Raw genomic sequence first — 18,451 nt, forward strand, 5'->3', positions numbered from 1 at the left:
TAACGTTCCAAGTCAAAATAGATGAAGATTTACTGATAGTTAATTTAGTTGGTTCCACACAACCATAGCTCTAACGTGAAGTCACAGCGTATATTTAATTTCAAGTATCTTTTCGAGAGGCGTTTAAGTCATCTCAAGTCAGAGATCCCTTCACGTCGGGAAAGGCCCTCAGACTTCCAAGTTGCCTCTTCCGGGTGCTTTTTGCCCCTCTTGGAAAAATTCATCGTGCAGTGTGACTCACTTCGCTCGCTCACGCCCCTCGGTGGAAGGGTAAACCTTGGCTGTTCCTGACGCCAGGCACACGGGGGCGCGAGACCGCAGTGGCTGCCGAGAAGGAGGCGAGGCGCCGCTCTTGCCCTGGGGACGCATACGTGCCCACGTCCTGAGGGCCTAGCTTTCCGACTGGAAAGTGAGGCTCTCACGTGACCGGCGTATGTCCGCTGCCTTGGAAACGCCGTGCACCGGCGCGCGCGCAGCCACAGAGCCCACGGGGGGCCTCGCAGCGCGGGAAGGGGCTGCTCCGGGATACGATGTTGTGCACCGGAAGGTTGGGAGGCCTAGCAGCCAGGGCGTCGGCTCGGCCGCCGGGGCGAGCGCGCCTGGGAGGCCTGAGAGCCGAGCTCCGGGCCCGAAGGGTCAGCACCGGTTGGTCTCCGGTGGGTGCCGCATTCAACGTGAAGCCCCAGGGCTTCCGCCTGGACCTGTTTGGCGAGCGCCGGGTGAGCGGCGCGGGCGAGGGCTCCCTTGTTTACCGGGAGGAGATGGGCAGCGAACGCAGGTTGTACAGTAGGTGGTTGGTTGCGCGCTTGGTGACCTGCTAGTCACCTCTTTGAGGGGCTGGGTTAAAGGGGGCGGGTAGGTCTTTAGTGGTTCCCTCACCAAAGTTTGGGTCCTAGGACCTGTCTCGATGTGAACCCCTTGCTCCACGTGAACTTAAAATAGTTCACCTTGGAAGTGAATTCCGCTCCTCTGGTTCCACTCTCTCACATTCAGCCCTAGCCCCTACTAAAGTTAACTTTGCTCCAGCTCGACACTTGTGCAAAAGAGGCCTCGCCCTGTGAGTTCACATCCGGTGTCAAGTATTCTTTTTGCAACGACACACATGCCTTCAGTGCTGTCATTAGTAATTGCACTGATGCCTGAAATTCCACTAACTTTTTTCAAAGCTTTGGGCTCTCTTGTTTTTCTTCTTAAAAAATCCTCTTGAGAAGAGGTTAATTTCCTATACTGCCATGGAATTGTTCACATTGACTTCTTCCTTCAGGACATTACTGATTGAATACTTGGTTTCTATTCATTTCTATATCCCCACTGCCCAGCATGATGCCTGGCTTCAGTAGTCAATAATATTTACAGAATGGCTGAATTAAAGGTGAATAGAAGGCAGGCTTGAAAGGAACTTACCTGATGCCTGTTCTAATTTGCTTTTGTGGATTTTGCCCACTTTGGTTTCTACTTTTACTTTTGCCTGTTTTATTTCTTCATTATGCCATTTACTTTCATATAAAGTGGAGTCTGGAATATGGTTGCAATAAAGTTAATTGTGTTTTTATTTTATTTTATATCCTTCATTAGCTTTGTCTGTTTTCAAATTTTTGTATGAAATTTGCCACACCAACTTTCATTCAAGTAAATAATGTTGGTATTAACATAATTGGTGTGAGGAGAACTACCTGTAAGTTCTGAGCAGAGAGAAGTGAAGAGTAAGGTTGGTTTGGGGTGGATGAAATAGAACTAATTTTATCTTTGTTTTTCTTTTGTACCTCATGATTTTAGGTACTGAAACCAGATTTTCAAATATGTGAATTGGCTTTTGACTGGAAAAAAAAGAGGTTTATTTAGTTTTTTAATATTACCATAACTTGTAGTCTGAGATTCAGAATTCCCAAGGGTAGCATGGAGAGGTGTACATGGAAGTGGAAATAGCCTGTACTTGACCAGATGAAATCAGTATAAAGATCAAGTTTATTTTTGGTTCTGATTCTACTCTGCCCCCAACTGTCTTTATTTTTTTCAGTTTCTTAGTATGGTTTGAAGAGAGGTTAATAACTTCCTTTTTTACCATGCCTGAAAATTTTACCTTGTGGTATTTCCCAAAATTGTCTTGTTAAGCATCTACAAAGTTAATTTACAAAATTCAGCATCGGCTCCATTAATTTTATTCATTCCAGTTCCCTATGTCTTACGCACTATGTTGGACAGCTGGTTAAAATGATGAAGGGTCTATTTTGTTTATCAGTTTATTTTGTTCTTTAGATTCCACATATAAGTGAGATCATATGATACTTGTTTTTCTCTGCCTGGCTTATTTCATTTAGCATAATATTCTCCAGGTCCATCCATGCTGTCCCAAAGGGTAAGAGATGCTGCTGCTTTAGAGCTGCATAGTATTCCACAGTGTAAATGTCCCACAGGTTTTTTATCCACTCGTCTACTGATGGGCAGTTGGGCTGTTTCCAGATCTTAGCTATTATAAATTGCACTTCAGTGAACATAGGGGTGCATAAATTCTTTCAAAAAGAAGAAATACACTTAAAATTTTTTTAAAAATGATGAAGGGCAGGGTTCTGCCTCTAGGAGCTCGACTTCTCAGGAGAGAAGACTTTCAAACAGATGAATTGCAATACAGAAGTATGGAGAAAGTGTGGGCTTTAGAGGTGTAGGGAGCCCATTCAAGTTCTGGTTTTCCCACACTTAGTTAATCTCGACCTTTTTCTTTACCTCTTAAGTGTCTCTCATCTACAAAAGGTGAATGGTAGTTCCTACTTTGGGATTGTGTGGTTTAAGTGAGCGACCTGTATAAAGTACATAGTACATAGTACTTGGCATGCAGTAAAATAAATGTGTGCTTTCTCCCTGCCTTCCTGAGTGCTGAAATAAGTGTGATTGAACTGGTCCAAAAAGATCATTCCCATGAGATTAGTGATTTTTGTCTTTATTAAGATATTTAAATGCTTTTGGAAACTATAAAATTTACTGCCAATTTTAGTGTGCTGTGAGATATGTATTGTCATCCCCATTGTGCTTTATGCCTAGGCTGAGAGAAAAGCAGACTAAAGTCACACAGCTACTAATGACTATAGCTAACATCTATCAAATCTAATCTGTGTGCCAAGCATTCTTAAAATGTTTTGCTTTGTTTTCTAACAGTTATTATCTCATTTAATCTTTGTAACCACTTTATTATTTAGGTTCTGTAGTAGTGATAGGGCTTGATTTTGAACCCATATCATTTTATTATATTTTATAAATTAATTAAAAATTGAAGAAAAATTACACTCTTAAAACATGGGGAAAGTGATGCCTGTGATTACAGATATTATAATTATATAATGACCAACAAAACCCAAGATTTTCTTTATGAAAATAGCATTTATACATAATACCAAAAAAATCATATTTTTAGTAATAAATTGGAAATACTCATTGAATTTCAGGGTCTTTTTGGAGTTCCTGAGCTCAGTGCCCCAGAAGGATTTCGTGTTGCACAAGAAAACGCCTTGAAAAAGACAGATTTGCTGGTGGCCCGTGTGTGTTCTGCTCCGCCTGGGCCACAGACCGTGCTCATCTTTGACGAGCTTTCTGATGCTTTGTGCAGAGTGGCCGACTTGGTAAGATTTGGTGTAAGACTTGTAATTCCCTCTCTACCAAGCTGTTAAAATGTAAAGTTTATTAGGTTTAATATTAGACTGTAAGGTTAAAAATGTCTAAACATTTTGATAACTTTTGTGTGTAATTTGTTATAGTGAAGTATGTCATTAAGAATGGGAAAAAAATGTAGGAAATGGTGATATTTAGAACTTGTTCTTTAATATGTATATTTAATAAAATATATATGTAATATGTAATAAAAGAATGATCACTCATATGGCAAAGATTTTTTTTGTATGACCAAGGTTCTTTTTTTTAATAATTTTATTTTTTAGTTACAGTTGACATATATATGTCATTAAGAATGGGAAAAATGTATAGGAAATGGTGATATTTAGAACTTTTACTTTAATGTGTATATTTAATAAAATATATATGTAGCCCGGCCGGGCGTGACTTGGCGGTTGAGCGTCAACCTAGGATCCAGGCGATCGAGCCCAGTTGTGGGCTCGATCAATGGCTCTCTCATCATTGATGTTTCTATCTCTCTCTCTCCCTCTCCTTTCCTCTCTCTGAAATCAATAAAGATATATTTAAAAAATAATAATAAAATATATACATGTAATATGTAATAAAAGAATGATCATTCATATGGCAAGGATTTTTTTGTATGACCAATGTTCTTTTTTTAAAAAAAAATTTTTTTCTTTTTCAGTTACAGTTGACATATAATATTACATTAGTTTCAGGCGTACACCCAAGTGATTAACCATTAGAAACTTATTAAGTGATCATCCCAAAAAATCTCATACCAATCTGACACCATACATAGTTATTAGAATGTTATTGAGTATCTTCCCTAGGCTATACTTTACAGCCCCATGATTACACTGTAACTACTACTTTGTACTTCTCAATCCCTTCACCTTTTTCACCCATCCCCCTAACCACCCTCCCATCTGCAAGCCATCAACTCTGTATCTATGAGTCTGTTTCTGTTCTGCTTGTTCATTTATTTTGATTTTTAGATTCAGTTGTTCACAGATATGTATTTATTGCCATTTTATTCAATTTTTTATCTTTCTTTCTTCTTCTTAAAGAAGACCCTTTAACATTTCATGTAATACTGGTTTGGTGGTGATGAACTACTTTAGCTTTTTCTTTTCTGGAAAGCTCTTTATCTGATCTTCAATTCTAAATGATAGCTTTGCTCAGTAGAGTAATCTTGGTTGTAGGTCCTTGCTTTTCATCACTTTGAATATTTCTTGCTACTCCCTTCAGGCCTGCAAAGTTTCTGTTGAGAAATCAGCTGACACTTTTATGGGTGCTCCTTTATAGGTAACTAATTGCTTTTCTCTTGCTGCTTTTAAGATTCTCTGTTTGTCTTTAACCTTTTGCATTTTAATTATGATGTGTCTTGGTGTGGGCCTCTTTGGACTTATCTTCCTTGGGGCTCTATGTGCTTCCTGGATTTGTATATCTATTTCTTTCACCAAGTAAGGGAAGTTTTCTGTCATTATTTTTTCAAATAGGTTTTCAATTTCTTGCTCCCTTTCATTTCCTTCTGGCATCCCCGTGGCGCAAATGTTGGTATGCTTGAAGTTGTCCTAGAGGCTCCTTACAATATTTTCACAAATTTTTGGATTCTTTTTTCTTTTTGCTGTTCTGATTGGGTGTTTTTTGCTTCCTTATATTCCAAATTGCTGATTTGATTCTCAGAATCCTCTACTGTTGATTCCCTGTAAATTATTCTACATTTCAGTTAGTGTATCCTTCATTTCTGACTGGCCCTTCTTTATGTTGTTGAGGTTCTCACTAAGTTGCTTGTAGTTCTTCTCACTAAGGTCCTTGAAGTTCTCACTAAGTTTCTTGAAGTTCTCGGTAAGTTTCTTGAGCATCCTTATAACCATTGTTTTGAACTCTGTACCTGGTAATTTGCTTGCTTCCATTTCATTTAGTACTTTTTCTGAACTTTTCTTCTGTTCTTTCATTTGTGACATATTTCTTTGTCTCTGCATTTTGACTGCTTCCTGTGTTTGGTTCTATGTATTAGGTAGAGCTGCTATGTCTCCTGGATTTTGTAGAGTGCCCTTGTGTAGTAGGTGTCTTGTAGGGCCCAGTGATTCAGCCTCCCCAGTCACGTGAGCTGGACACTCCAGGTGTACCTCTGTGTAGGCTATGTGCACAGTCCTGTTGTTGAGCCTTGATTGCTGTTGGCATCACTGGGAGGGATTGAAATCCAGGCCAGTTGCTTGCAACTACAGTGGAAGAGCTGCAGTGTAGGAGCTGACCGTGTGGAGCAGGACTGGCTTCAGTAGGACTTTGGAGCTCACCAAGTCCGCCCCTTGAGTGTGTAACACTCCTGGATATACAGGGTTGTAATCTATCTTGGTTTGAAGCTGACCACTGTGTGCGCTGGCTCTGGAACCTCTCAGGAGATGCAAAGTCAACTGTTGCATGTGCCCTGCCTGGGCCCACGTGGCACGAGCTACAAAGCAATCTGTAGATGACTGCTACTTGTGGGGGGCTTGGAGGTGCCCAGGAGAGGCCAAGCTGTAAACCTTGGCAAGCTGCTGCAAGTGCTTTGCCTAGGGCCACTCATCAAGAGGTATGGGGCACACTGAGGCCAGATGCTGCTGCTTTGACAGATTTTAGGAAAGTCTGAAGCATAAACCAAGACAGGCATTCATATGGAAAAGCCACTGCAAACAGCTTGGGTGGGGCTGCAAATTGGTTAGGGTAGGATCTCAGGGAATCACCAGGGCAGGAAAACAGTGGGAGCCAGGTATGGTGCCTCCTTGTGAGCTCTCTGGCGGGAAAAGCTCATCAAAGGAACAGTGGCCTCTGCCAGCACTTTTGTCTGGGAGAAAGCTGCCCCTCCCCTCTCAAGTTCTTGCCCTGATGCCAGACAATTTAGTTCCTCCCCATGTGTCCCTGGTTCTTTTCAAGCTGTTGCCCCAATGCTGGAGCTCCAAGGGAGTGAGTCAGAGTAAGTCCAGGCACAAATTCTTTAAGAGGAACTGCTTGGGACTCCAGTAGCCTCTGTCTTTCTTAGCCAAAAACCCTGCTGGTTTTTGCAGCCTAAAGATACGGGGACTTCTCTTCCCAGCACTGGAACCTTGGGCTGAAGGATGTGGTGTGGGGCTGGGACCCCTCTCTTCTCAGGGGTGACTGCCACAACCAAGATATCCCTCCTGATTAAAAAATGCTGTATGTGGGTTTGGGATCAGCCCAGTCCACACCTCTGCCCCTCTTGCCAGTCTCAATGTGGCTGCTTTAATTCTCTAGTTGTAGGACTCCATTCGGCCAGATTTCAGATGATTCTGAATGATGGTTGTTCTGTAGGTTAGTTGTAATTCTGATGTGGTTTTCGGAAGAGGTGCGTACCGTATTTACCTATGCTGTCATCTTCCATGACCAAGATTCTTTATTTATGAAAACTTCTTCCAAAATTCTAATAGAAATTTATCTGTTTGCTTACAATACAATTAAACTCATAAAAGTCAGTTTTTATAAATCTTTTATGGAATGCATTTTGTAATTAAGAGTAAGGTTTTGATATCAAACTGATTGTGTTAAAGACATTTTTTCTTAACCTTTTGAAGTTGAAATAGAAGTGTACCTAGGTTTCTTCACCAGATACAAAATCCATTGCTGAGACAGAAGGCATGATTTTGTTAGCCCAAGAGCGTCACATCTTGATTAGTCATGTCAGTGAAGGTGACTGTAGTGGTTCACATAATGCAAAATTGTGATCACTCATGTTGCTGTCTATTTGGTATTGGACTGTATATAGCTCTTTCTTCACATTCATTTAACAGTGAGCACCCACCATGTGCCAGGCTCTGTTCTAGGCACTTGGAATGCAGTCGTGATTAAGAGAGATACAGTCTCTGATCTCATGGAGCATTGTGTTAACTTTTGAGATCTCGCTAGGCACCAGGCCATGGTAACCACTTTATTTGGATTAATTGATTTAAGCTTCTCACCATATCGGATTTTCAGATGAGGAAAGAAAAGCATTGAGAAGTTAAATGATGTGTCCAAGGTTAAGTAGCCGGTGAGATGGAGCTGGGCTTTGAGTCCAGGTAGTCTGGCTGCAGAACTCATGTTTTTACTTGCCCTCCTAGGGGTTGGCTGGCTGCTCAGGTTTGATGAAACCTTACCCGGAGAGGCTGGGAAGCCATTTAGCCTCCCCATCATTTAAAAAAGTATTTATTTTAAAAATATATACAGTAAAATTCACTTCTTCGGTGGTGATGATACAGTTCTATGAATTTAACTCATTTTTTATGTAGCCACCAGCACAATCAGAATATGAAAATATTCTATTACTCCAAAAAAGCTCCCTTTAAGAATTACACCAACCTCCCACCTCTTACCTCTGATAACTACTGTTCTCCATCTTTATAGTTTGTCTTTTCTAAAATGTCAGGTAATTGGAATCATGTACATACGCCTTTTGAGGTTGAATTCTTTCACCCGATTTAAAACCCTCTTCATATTTTGTCCTCCCAAATTTTCATTTTCCCATACACCTGAATTGAGCAGTAACACCTTTCGGATGATCATACAATCACAATAAACTTCCTAGTTTTGAGAAAGTTCGTAAAGTATCTTGAAAGGTTTTTTTTCAGGAGTGATTGAAATACGTTGTGGGCCCCTGGTGATCAGGTCTCAGTGTTAGTGGATCTTGGTTCTGTTCCTTTAGTAAGTGTATGCAAGTGCTTTGAGTGATGGAAATAATATAAGATGTGCTGTCAAAAAGGAGGTCTTGCATCTTCCCTGCTGAATTTTGTCACTAACACCTGCAAAAGAAAATGTCAGTGCTCACTATGTGTAATTAGCTGTTGGCTTTTGAGGTAAAAAATCCCAGGATTCACTCTTTAGTTGTTGTCTTAGCCTCCATCTTTTTTTTTTTTTTAAATAAATATTTATTGATTTCAGAGAGAGGAAAGGAGAGGGAGAGAGAGAGATAGAAACATCAATGATGAGAGAGTCATTGATCGAGCCCGGAACCTGGACATGTGCCCTGACTGGGAATCGAACCCCAATCGCCTGGGTCCTAGGTCGACGCTCAACCGCTGAGCCACGCCCGGCCGGGCTTAGCCTCCATCTTAATTAAGCAGTCAGTGTTCTAGGACTTTTTCTACCTTTTTGCTTTTGCTCTTCACTAAAAGATTTTAACTTCTCTGTCCTATAGATTATTCTATTTGTGAAGGTTTTTATATTTATGAAGTGTAGTATCACATTAAAATCTAATATATGTGAATCTTTGGGTAAAAAAATTTCAAAGAACCTTCTTTCTTTTTGAATTTTTAAGATTTTTAACCTGCCAGTAAGCTTAATACCGTTATAAGACAATGATTTTATAAACTGTATTTTCTACCAAGAGGTCATTTTGTTTTATGTTTTTTAATACAGTTGCTATGTAACAGTATTGTTTTTCTCATCGCTATTACAAATGAGTTTTAAAATGTATTCTAGTGTTGCCTTGGCAGGTGTGTCTCAGTGGTTAGAGCATCAGCCCACACACCAAAGGGTCATGAGTTCAATTTCCAGTCAAGAGAGCATACCTGGAGTGCAGGTTTGCTCCCTGCCCCCAGTCAGGGAGTGTGCAAGAGGCAAACCATTTGATGTGTCTCTCTCATATTGATGTTTCTCTCTCTCTTTCTCTCCCTTCTTCCCTCCCTTCCACTCTTTCTGAAAAAGCAATGGGAAAAAAATATTGTCAGGCGAAGATTAACCGAAAAAAAAAAAAAAAAGAAAAGAAAATGTATGCTAGTGTTTTAAATTTTAATATCAATTATTAATTCTGCAATGTGTAAATTGGTAATTTATACAATAAATTGTTAATTTCGCATAGTTCATTTTCAGGTGCTTTCCTACTGTTATTGTTACATAAAAAGTTGTATAAAATATGGATTTAAATGTTTTTCATTAAGAACTATTTGATAATAAAATTAGGAAATTTTACTTGTGGTGATCTTATTTTGTTATACGTCTAACATGTTGTTTTCTTGGAGAATGAAAGAAAAATTATGTAGTGTTTTTTATTTTTCTGCATTTTTTTTTTGCAATGTGCAATTAACATGAAAAGTAATATCTAGTTTTACATGATTTCATTAAAACAAAAGAATCCTTTCTCAGTTTAATTCTAAGGCCACTATAGCACCTCTTCAGCAGTGGTAGCTTTCTTTGTGCCCTTTAGGCTGGGACTAGTAATTTATACTTACTAAAAGGGCTATAAAGAGAGAATGTGCCTTTGTTTTCTGCACAAAGGCTAGAATGTAGTTAAATCAGTCTTGAAACTAGTATGTGTCAATTTTTTAAAAAAAGAAAAGCCTCTAAGGGGTGTCCTCTGCTTCCAGATTAGCATGTGAGAATCATGTTATAGATGAGTTTAATCAGAAGGTCTTAGAATATGTGAACAAGTCTGCTGATTTGAACTATAGCATTAGGAAGAATTCACTTGGTATATATTTATATTAGAAGGAGAAACACTTTTCTAAAAGAAAGTTAGTAAAAATATTAGTCTTTGGGCTGATACAAACTTGGTACCACGGAATAACAGAATAATGTTCAGAAAGAAGCTGCTTTGCCCAACTAGTTAGGAAAATTTTAGTAATGGAAATGCATAGGGGAAGCCAAATGGCACATTTTAAAATAGGTTTTCATTTCGCCCTTAGATCTTGGAAGAAAGCTTTCCATCAAATTCCCTTTTGGTTTTGTCTTTTCTCTGTATTAGGCTGATTTTGTGAAAATTGCTCACCCTGAGCCAGCATTCAGAGAGGCGGCGGAAGAAGCTTGTAGAAGTATTGGCACCATGGTAGAAAAGTATGTTCTCTTCCCCCTTCGTTACAATATTGGGTGATGCAGTTTTGTGAATTTGTGCTCTAGGAAATGTATCCATGGGGCTTGTCCCTCCCCAGCAGGGCGGGGGATAGTGTGTGTGAATATTGCAGAACTGCCCCGGATGATGGGCAGTAGGGAGGGCCCAGGGGGCAGGCAGCTGCTCTCACCTTCCCTGCATAAACATTGTAACTTTAGGCTAGTTATTTGTCTTCTCTGTCACATAGTTTCCTTGTCTATAAATGGGGTAATAAAATGATTTGCCTCTGAGGGATGTGATGAAAATAAAATAATAAAGTGCTCGTAAAGGTGTCAGGAACATAGCAAACCTTCAGTATTCTTATTATCATTGGTTATATTAAGTAAGGTTTTTTTTAGTATTTTAGTAGCAAGTTGGAGTTTCTAGACTATCATGTGATTCATTTGTGTAGATGGCTCTGGACCACAGGGCAAGAAGGCAACATTATCTCTACACAGTGGCCTTGCAGTCCCTGTGGATTTGGAATTAGGCACATCTAGAGAGATCCTAACACTATCTGGGAGGGCTGAGGCTATGATGAAGTGACTAATTTAAAAGTGATTTTGAGGTAAATTTAAATACTGTAAGCCATCTCTGAGAGCTCCATGTTGCTTGTGAAAATAACTTAGAGGTGGACAGTTCTATATTAAAAAACACTTAAGTACATGATGCCATGCCAGAAAGTGTCTAAAGCTACTGAGAACACTGGGCTCACCTAGCGTGAATTCACAATCAAATATTCAGGCCCTGTCAGCACAGGCAGACTTTCACAAAGCAGAATCTGGAAGGGGAGGAGGGCGAGTGTGGAGGTGGCTTCTCTAGTTGAACAAGGCTTCCCAGAGGACCTGATACTCCAGGATGCTCTGTTGCTGCTTTCCCCACTGAGCATAGTGTGGTGTCTTTGGGACAAGGCATGTCATTTTTGTTATTGCCATTGAAAATCAAATTGTTGAGTGGGATAAATCTCGTCCCTGCAAATTCCAGACACTGAGCATGAAGAAGGGGCTGAAAGTGGGGCCTCCTTGAGAGAAAGAGAGTATAGCCTAGGGAAAGGCCCCAAGATACGAGTCAGAGTCAAAGCTGTGGGCCGCCTGCCTGAGGTGCCCTGAATGCTGTATGGTGCCCAGATTCTGTCTGGTCTAATGGACTTGGGCTCTTAACTTGTGTGCGAGTACAAAAGGGAATCCTGTTGGTAGTGAAATGATATCAAGGTTGTCTGCCCAAAGTCTTCACCTGAATAGTGTTTTATCTTTTGTTCTTCATCACACTCCTCTGCTGCCCTGAGGCCAGCCCAGGAACCCAAAAGTAAAGTCACCAAACAACTCATAGCCTTCACTAGAGCTTGATTTTCCATTCTCACTGAGCACTGTGGCTCATTCTCTTTTTTGTTCGGAGTCATATCATAACTAACTGCTTCAGTTGATCTATGAAAAATACAATGCTTTTAGGTGCATGTGTAGAATTGACTTATTTTTCAGTAGTGTAATAAAAGCCTATAAGTAGGTGTGTTTTTTAAAATTAATGCTGGATGTAGACTAAAGTATAGACGTTATCTGAGGATCTTACGCCCTAAGACATGTGTGGGAGATTTGCTCAAAATCTGAAGAGGATACAGTTCAGGCGACCTCTAAACTGCTGCTCTTTTGATATGGACTATCTCCTTTAGGTGAGGAGGAGGTAGACAACTAACCACAGTTTTATCCCAGTTTCCTTGGATGGACGCTTAGGGGTGCAAGAGGAGGTGGTGTGCCTGCTTTTGTTGAGTGTTTATTGATTAGAGGTGACTGAAAAAGTTCCCTTGGTGTTCAGGGTGGCCCATGAGAGTAGTGGCAACAGAAATCCTTTGATTTATTTAAAACTGCAGGGTTTTGATTGTGACCTGACTAGAGAACCTGACCATACAAGAGTCTGAGTAGGAATTGGCAGATGGTTCATATAACCTTGCTCTTCCCTAAAGATCAGCAGGCAGGGAGTACATTGTGCCTAGAACCAGCTCACTAGCAGTGTCAGGGCTTCTTGGTATCCAAGGAAAAGGGACTCAAGACCTGAAGGTGGTACTGTGGGGTTGGGTTGAGAGCAGTACTCAGGTATGGGACAGCCAAGGGCAGGCTGACAGGCTATCTAACAATAGCTAGGGTTCATTAGTATGGGGAGTGTGTGCTGTACACACATTATCTCATTTAACCATTAAGGTGACTTGAGGTCTAACTAGCTGAGGGTTTCAAATAACTTGGTGAAGGTCACAGCATAAAATTAGGGCCTGTGTTGCAGCCTGAGTGTGTGGGTCTGAAGCCTATAGCCTTGAGTTCTCATAGTGTAGGCCTGCTGTTCTCATCTAGATGAGCAAAGGTCACCTGGGGTCTAGGGTACTCAGTTCAGAACTACAAAATCTTTTGTGTTTGTTCATGCTCCCTTCCATCCTCACTCCTCTCCTGACTCCAGAACAAATGGCTGTTGCATATTGTTAACTGGGACTGGTTCTCAATGGCAGTGGGGTCAGTTAAATCACCAGTTACCACATTCCTTACCCCCTGCTCTTAGGGCTCCACCTGCTGACTGACTTTAAATTTATCATTTTACCTTCTGAAACAGTTTGTACTTCAACATTTTGCCCAATAGACTGCTTGCCAGTACACCAAATATGACTATTCCTAGTCCAAATGAGGAAACAGAACAAAACTTGAATCCTTTGGTCTCTGGCATTAGAATCTGACATCATTCTCTTGATGTAAAATCAAAGAGAAGGTATTAGAAAATCATTTAATTTTTTTTTTTTTTTTTGTAATTTTTCTAGGTTGAACACAAATGTGGAATTATATCAAAGTCTGCAAAATTTACTAGCTGATAAAAAAATTATGGATTCCCTTGATCCAGAAACCAGGTACTCATTTCCTTGCATTCATAATGACGGTGACTATAGAGGTGAGACTGGAAGATTCTCCCTGGGTATTTCCCTACCCACAGCCCCCTGTGTCTGGAGTGTTTCTCCACAGATTTCTATATAAGACTCCTGCACTTTCTTTAGGACTCCACTCAGATGGTAATCTCCTCCAAGAACTTTGTAGGAGGTCGTGTGCTTAATCCCCTTTGTTTTTCTTCTTAGTCTTAATCACTTCCAACATTAACTTGTTTGTTAATTTGTTTATCATTTTTCTACTTCACTAGACTGGAAGCTCCTTGAGAACGAGGATCTGGTTTGTTTTGTTCACTGCTGCATCCTTGCACCTACAACAATAATGGCCTATAGGAAGTTTCTAACCAATGAACAAATACCTATAAACAGTTGATAATTACACTTAGCTTCATGCTTAAAGTTCCATAATTGATACCATCAGGAGATATTAGCAAATTGATTATATTTACTGGGTAGATATCAAGAGCCTTCAAATAATTTACTGTGGTTCACTAGGTTACTTTTATTAATCTGAATTGAAAAGGCTTTTTCTAAGTTAATACATAAAAATATCTGATATAGGACTTTGGATATCATATTTCTTTGTTCAAATTTATTTATTATAAAATAGGTGTTGTAGAGTTTGTCATTAACCCACTTAGATACTATTTGTGTCATAGCACAGAGATTAACATTTTTTCTTACCTGTTTCTACTTATCTACTTTTTATTTATGGGACACTTTCTTCCTTTGACTCCTTGATTCTTCCTCCACCTGCTTCCTTCTCTCCTTTCTGTCTCCACATGTGACTTGTGACTGCAAGTGAAGCCCTACTCAACAGGGATCAGTTAGTTGATAATGGGGACTTGTGTTAACTTGGTATGTGGGTACCATGATGTATGACTAGCACAATGTGGCTGTCTTGAGGGATGCTTTCACCTGATTGTCTGGTATGCAGATGTTTATTTGGTCCTACTGTACTTCACTGATCCTATGCTAAGTATATTAGTAAAGTTAGCTGTACCATCACAATAGTTTGTCTTTATTATATAATTATATTTCCTTATTAGCAAAACAAGTAAAAGTTAAATGCCTGCTAATTTTGCCAGATTTATTCTCAGGTAGTACTGACAACAGAAAGTTATTCATAATCTGACTTAATTTTTTAAAAATTTTCATTTATTGATTTTAGAGACAGGGGAAGGGAGGGAGAGAGAGAGAAGAGGGGAGGGAGATGAGAGAGAAAGAGAGAGAGAGAAAGAAGTTTTTTGTTCCACTTATTTATGTGTTCACTGATTGATTCTTGTATGTGCCCTGACCAAGATCCCACAACCTTGGTATATTATGATGGCATTCTAACCAACTGAGCTACCCTGACAGGGCCATAATCTAACTTTGATAAAAATTGACATTTCCATATTTAATGACTAAAAGTTGCAGTGGACTAGCAGACCATTTTAGATATAAAAAATTTGTGTTAATAGGATACAAACCACATTTTTAGATGTTACTGAAAATTCCAATAAGGTTTTCTAATCAAAACAGCCTGGTACTGGCACAAGAACAGGCATATAGATCAGTGGAACAGAACAGAGACCCCAGAAATCAATCCACATCATTATGGTCAATTAATGTGTGACAGAGGAGGCAAGAACATATAATGGAGTAAGGACAGTCTCAAATGGTGTTGGGAAAATTGGACAGGTACGTGCAAAAAATGAAACTAGGTAACCAACTTGCACCATACACAAGAATAAACTCAAAATCCTAGAAGAAAATATAGGCACCTAAGTCTCAGGCATCTCATGTAGCAGAATTTTCATGTGATACATCTCCTAGGGGAAAAGAAACAAAGGAAAAAATAAACAGATGGGACTACATCAAACTAAAAAGCTTCTGCACAGCAAAAGAAACCATCACCAAATGAAAGGGGACCCCACTGTATGGGAGAACATACTTGCCAATGACACATCTGATAAGGGGTTAATTTCCAAAGTATATAAAGAACTCATATAGCTCAACAAAAGGAAGATAAATTACCCAACTAAAAAATGGTACAGGACCTGAGTAGGCACTTCTTCAAAGAAGATGTACAGATGACAATAGACATGAAAAAATACTCAATGTCACTAATCATTAGAGAGATGCAAATTAAAACTACGATGAGATATCACCTCACACCTGCCAGAATGGCTACCATCAACAAATCAATAAACTGCAAGTGCTGGTGAGATGTGGAAGAAAAGGAATGCTAGTACTCTGCTAGTGGGAATGCAGACTGGTGCAACCACTATGGAAAACTGTATGGAGTTCCCTCAAAAAATTAAAAATTGAACTGCCATTTGACCCAGTGATCCCAGTGATCCCAGTGATTCCTTCTAGGAATATATCCTAAGAAACTTGAAACACCAATCAGAAAGAATATATGCTTCCCCCCCCCCATGTTCATAACAGCATTATTTACAGTAGCTAAGATCTGGAAACAGCCCAAGTGCCCATCAGTAGATGAGTGGATAAAAAAGCTGTGGTACATTTATACAATGGAATACTATACAGCTATAAAAAAGAAGGATCTTTACCCTTTGTGACAGCATGGGTGGACCTGGAGAATATTATGAAGAGTGAAATAAGACAGCCAGAGAAAGACAAATATCACATGATCTCCTTTATAAGTGGGATCTAATGAATAAAATAAACTGACTAACAAAATATGTCCAGAGGCATGGAATAGACTGACATATCTCAGGGGAGGGGCGAGGGGAAACAGGAAGAGATTAACCAAAGAACTTACATACATATATGCATAACCAAGGACATAGATAGCAGTGTCGCAAAGGCCTAGGGTGGAACAGGGACTGGGAAGAGGAGGGTAAAGGGGGCGGAAATTGGGGAAATCTGTAATGCTGTCAACAATAAAAAAATAATAATTTTAAAAAATTCCAGTAGGGTTTTTAAAATAACAAAATGACAAATGAATTGGAAAAAACAAACTGGGTAGAATACCACTGTTCTAGAAAGGAAAGGTAGCTTGGAAGTGGGAGGAAACAAGAATGTGAAGTAATAATTACTGAAATTCAGAGCACTTGTACATTCTCAAAAGTATTGGCTAGAACCCAGAAGGAACCTTTTGTATGGTGAAGTTTAAAGCAATGGCAAAACAAAGAATTATAGATTTAATAAAATATCTTGTCATAACAAGTTAGTGTATAGAAGAAATAAATTAAATTGAGTAGGTCATCATTTTATTCTTAGATGTATTCCTTGAAATACTAGTTCTATTCAGAAGTATTCCCAGAAGGGTCTCATTGGTCAGTAAATTTGGAAATTTGGCATACTGTATTTTCCCCTCTTGGAGAAGCCCAGCCATAAAGAAACCTGTTTTACTTGGGGTTTTCCAAAACCATCAAGAGCTTTCTTGTATGTAAAGAATATAATAAACATATTCTCCAGGAAATATAATGGAGGGAAGATCTCATTCACAAGAGCAACAAGAGCTGTAATGCACCTTGGAATAAACGCAGGAAAGCAAAGCATACAGAGCCTTCACACACACATACCTGGGAAGCATGAAAGATGATATTTAAATGGAGAAACATACGGTATTTTTAGATAAGAAGAAAGTTTAGTAGTGTTCTCTACTGGTCTATAAGTTTAATGCTGTCTAATTTATATCTAAAGATTTTTTTTCTTAAAATGATTTTGATGTATTATCTCAGTAGATAATAAATGTGTCAGAATACGCAGAAAAAAATCTGGCAAAGTACAAAACAACTTGCATCAGATGGTAAGACATTATTAAAAATATTGTATTTGAAAGAGCATACTTATAGAATAGTCAGATCAATGAAAGAATAGATACATTTTAGACTTAGAAATATATATAAAACTGCTTATGTGATGACAGTGTCATTTTACATTAGTAGGGAAAGACTTGATTTTCAGTAAATGATGTGAGGCCAATGGATATCTATTTTGGGGGAAAAGTAGATTAATTAAAAATTTAAGCATTTTTTTTTTAAAAGAAATCATAAATGTATTGATAATCTTAGAATGTAGAAAGTCTTTTTTCTTATGATACCAAAGTCAGACCACAAAAGGAAAATTTATTTGATTATATAAAAACTGCAAATTTTCGCCCTGGCAGTGTGGCTCTGTTGGTCGGGCGTGGTCGTATGTAGGAAAAGGTTGTCTGTTCAACTCCAGGTCAGGACACATGCCCGGGCTCCAGGCTCGATCCCCAATAGGGGGCGTGCAGGAGGCAGCTGCTAGATGTTATGCGCTCACATAGATGTTTCTCTTTCTCTGCCTTCCTCTCTCTAAAAATCAATTTAAAAATCTCTCCTGGCCGCGCTTGGCTCAGTAATTGAGCATCAACCTAGGATCCAGGGGATCAAGGTTCGATTCCCTGTCAGGACACATGGCCAGGCTGCGGGCTTGATCCGCCGTCCGGGGTGTGCAGTAGGCAGCCGATAAATGATGACTCTCTCATCATTGATGTTTCTATCTCTCTCCCTTCCTCTCTCAATAAAGATATATTTTAAAAAAATAAAAATAAATTTAAAAATCTTAAAAAAATTCTGCAAATTTTGGTATGGCAAAACTCTTTCACATTCAAAGTCGGGATACATAAATTGGACAAATGTTACTTGATAAAGGTTACATAATAAAGGGATAATGTACTTACTATGTTAAGAAGCCTTGCAAATTATTTAAAAAAGAAAAATAGTGAACCCTTTTATAGAAAAAAATGGGTAAAGGATTCTTTTTGTGAAACTCATTTTACAAAATAAGGAATAGCAGCTGATGACCATTAAACCTGTAACAGTATGTAATAACTCTGGTATTATGTAAGTAGTAGTGGCTAGAAATGTGGCCTCCAAAGTAGACTTATCTCTGTTGAATATTGGCTCATAGCTCTCCAAGAGGAAAATAAAAAAGTACTTCATAGGATTAGTATGAGGTTTAAATGTAATAATTAATGTAAAATGCTTTGTCAGTTATCTGGCACATAGTAAGTCATTCAATAATTGAGACCTACCACCGTTACAGAAAGATAGATAGAATAAAGCAAAGAGCCAGTCAGTTGACAAAGTTGA

The 18,451-nt window shown here is 39.1% G+C and overlaps 1 protein-coding gene across 3 annotated transcripts in view; it reads left to right on the forward strand.

Annotated features, from left to right (window-relative positions):
* The first annotated feature begins 530 nt into the window (after positions 1 to 530).
* MIPEP (mitochondrial intermediate peptidase) overlaps positions 531 to 18,451 on the forward strand; it is a 186,045-nt gene continuing 168,124 nt past the window's right edge. For 2 of the 3 annotated variants that reach the window (XM_016199506.2, XM_087814364.1), the window contains exons 1-4: positions 531 to 719; positions 3,438 to 3,611; positions 10,340 to 10,428; positions 13,257 to 13,343. In XM_016199506.2, coding sequence (XP_016054992.2) covers positions 531 to 719; positions 3,438 to 3,611; positions 10,340 to 10,428; positions 13,257 to 13,343 — 539 coding nt within the window. Of the gene's footprint in view, positions 720 to 3,437; positions 3,612 to 10,339; positions 10,429 to 13,256; positions 13,344 to 18,451 lie in introns of those variants that run through there. The other variant, XM_087814366.1, reaches the window with a different exon arrangement.

The sequence above is a fragment of the Miniopterus natalensis genome, chromosome 2 (assembly GCF_054644295.1).
Source record: "Miniopterus natalensis isolate mMinNat1 chromosome 2, mMinNat1.hap1, whole genome shotgun sequence".
Lineage (NCBI taxonomy): Eukaryota > Metazoa > Chordata > Mammalia > Chiroptera > Miniopteridae > Miniopterus > Miniopterus natalensis.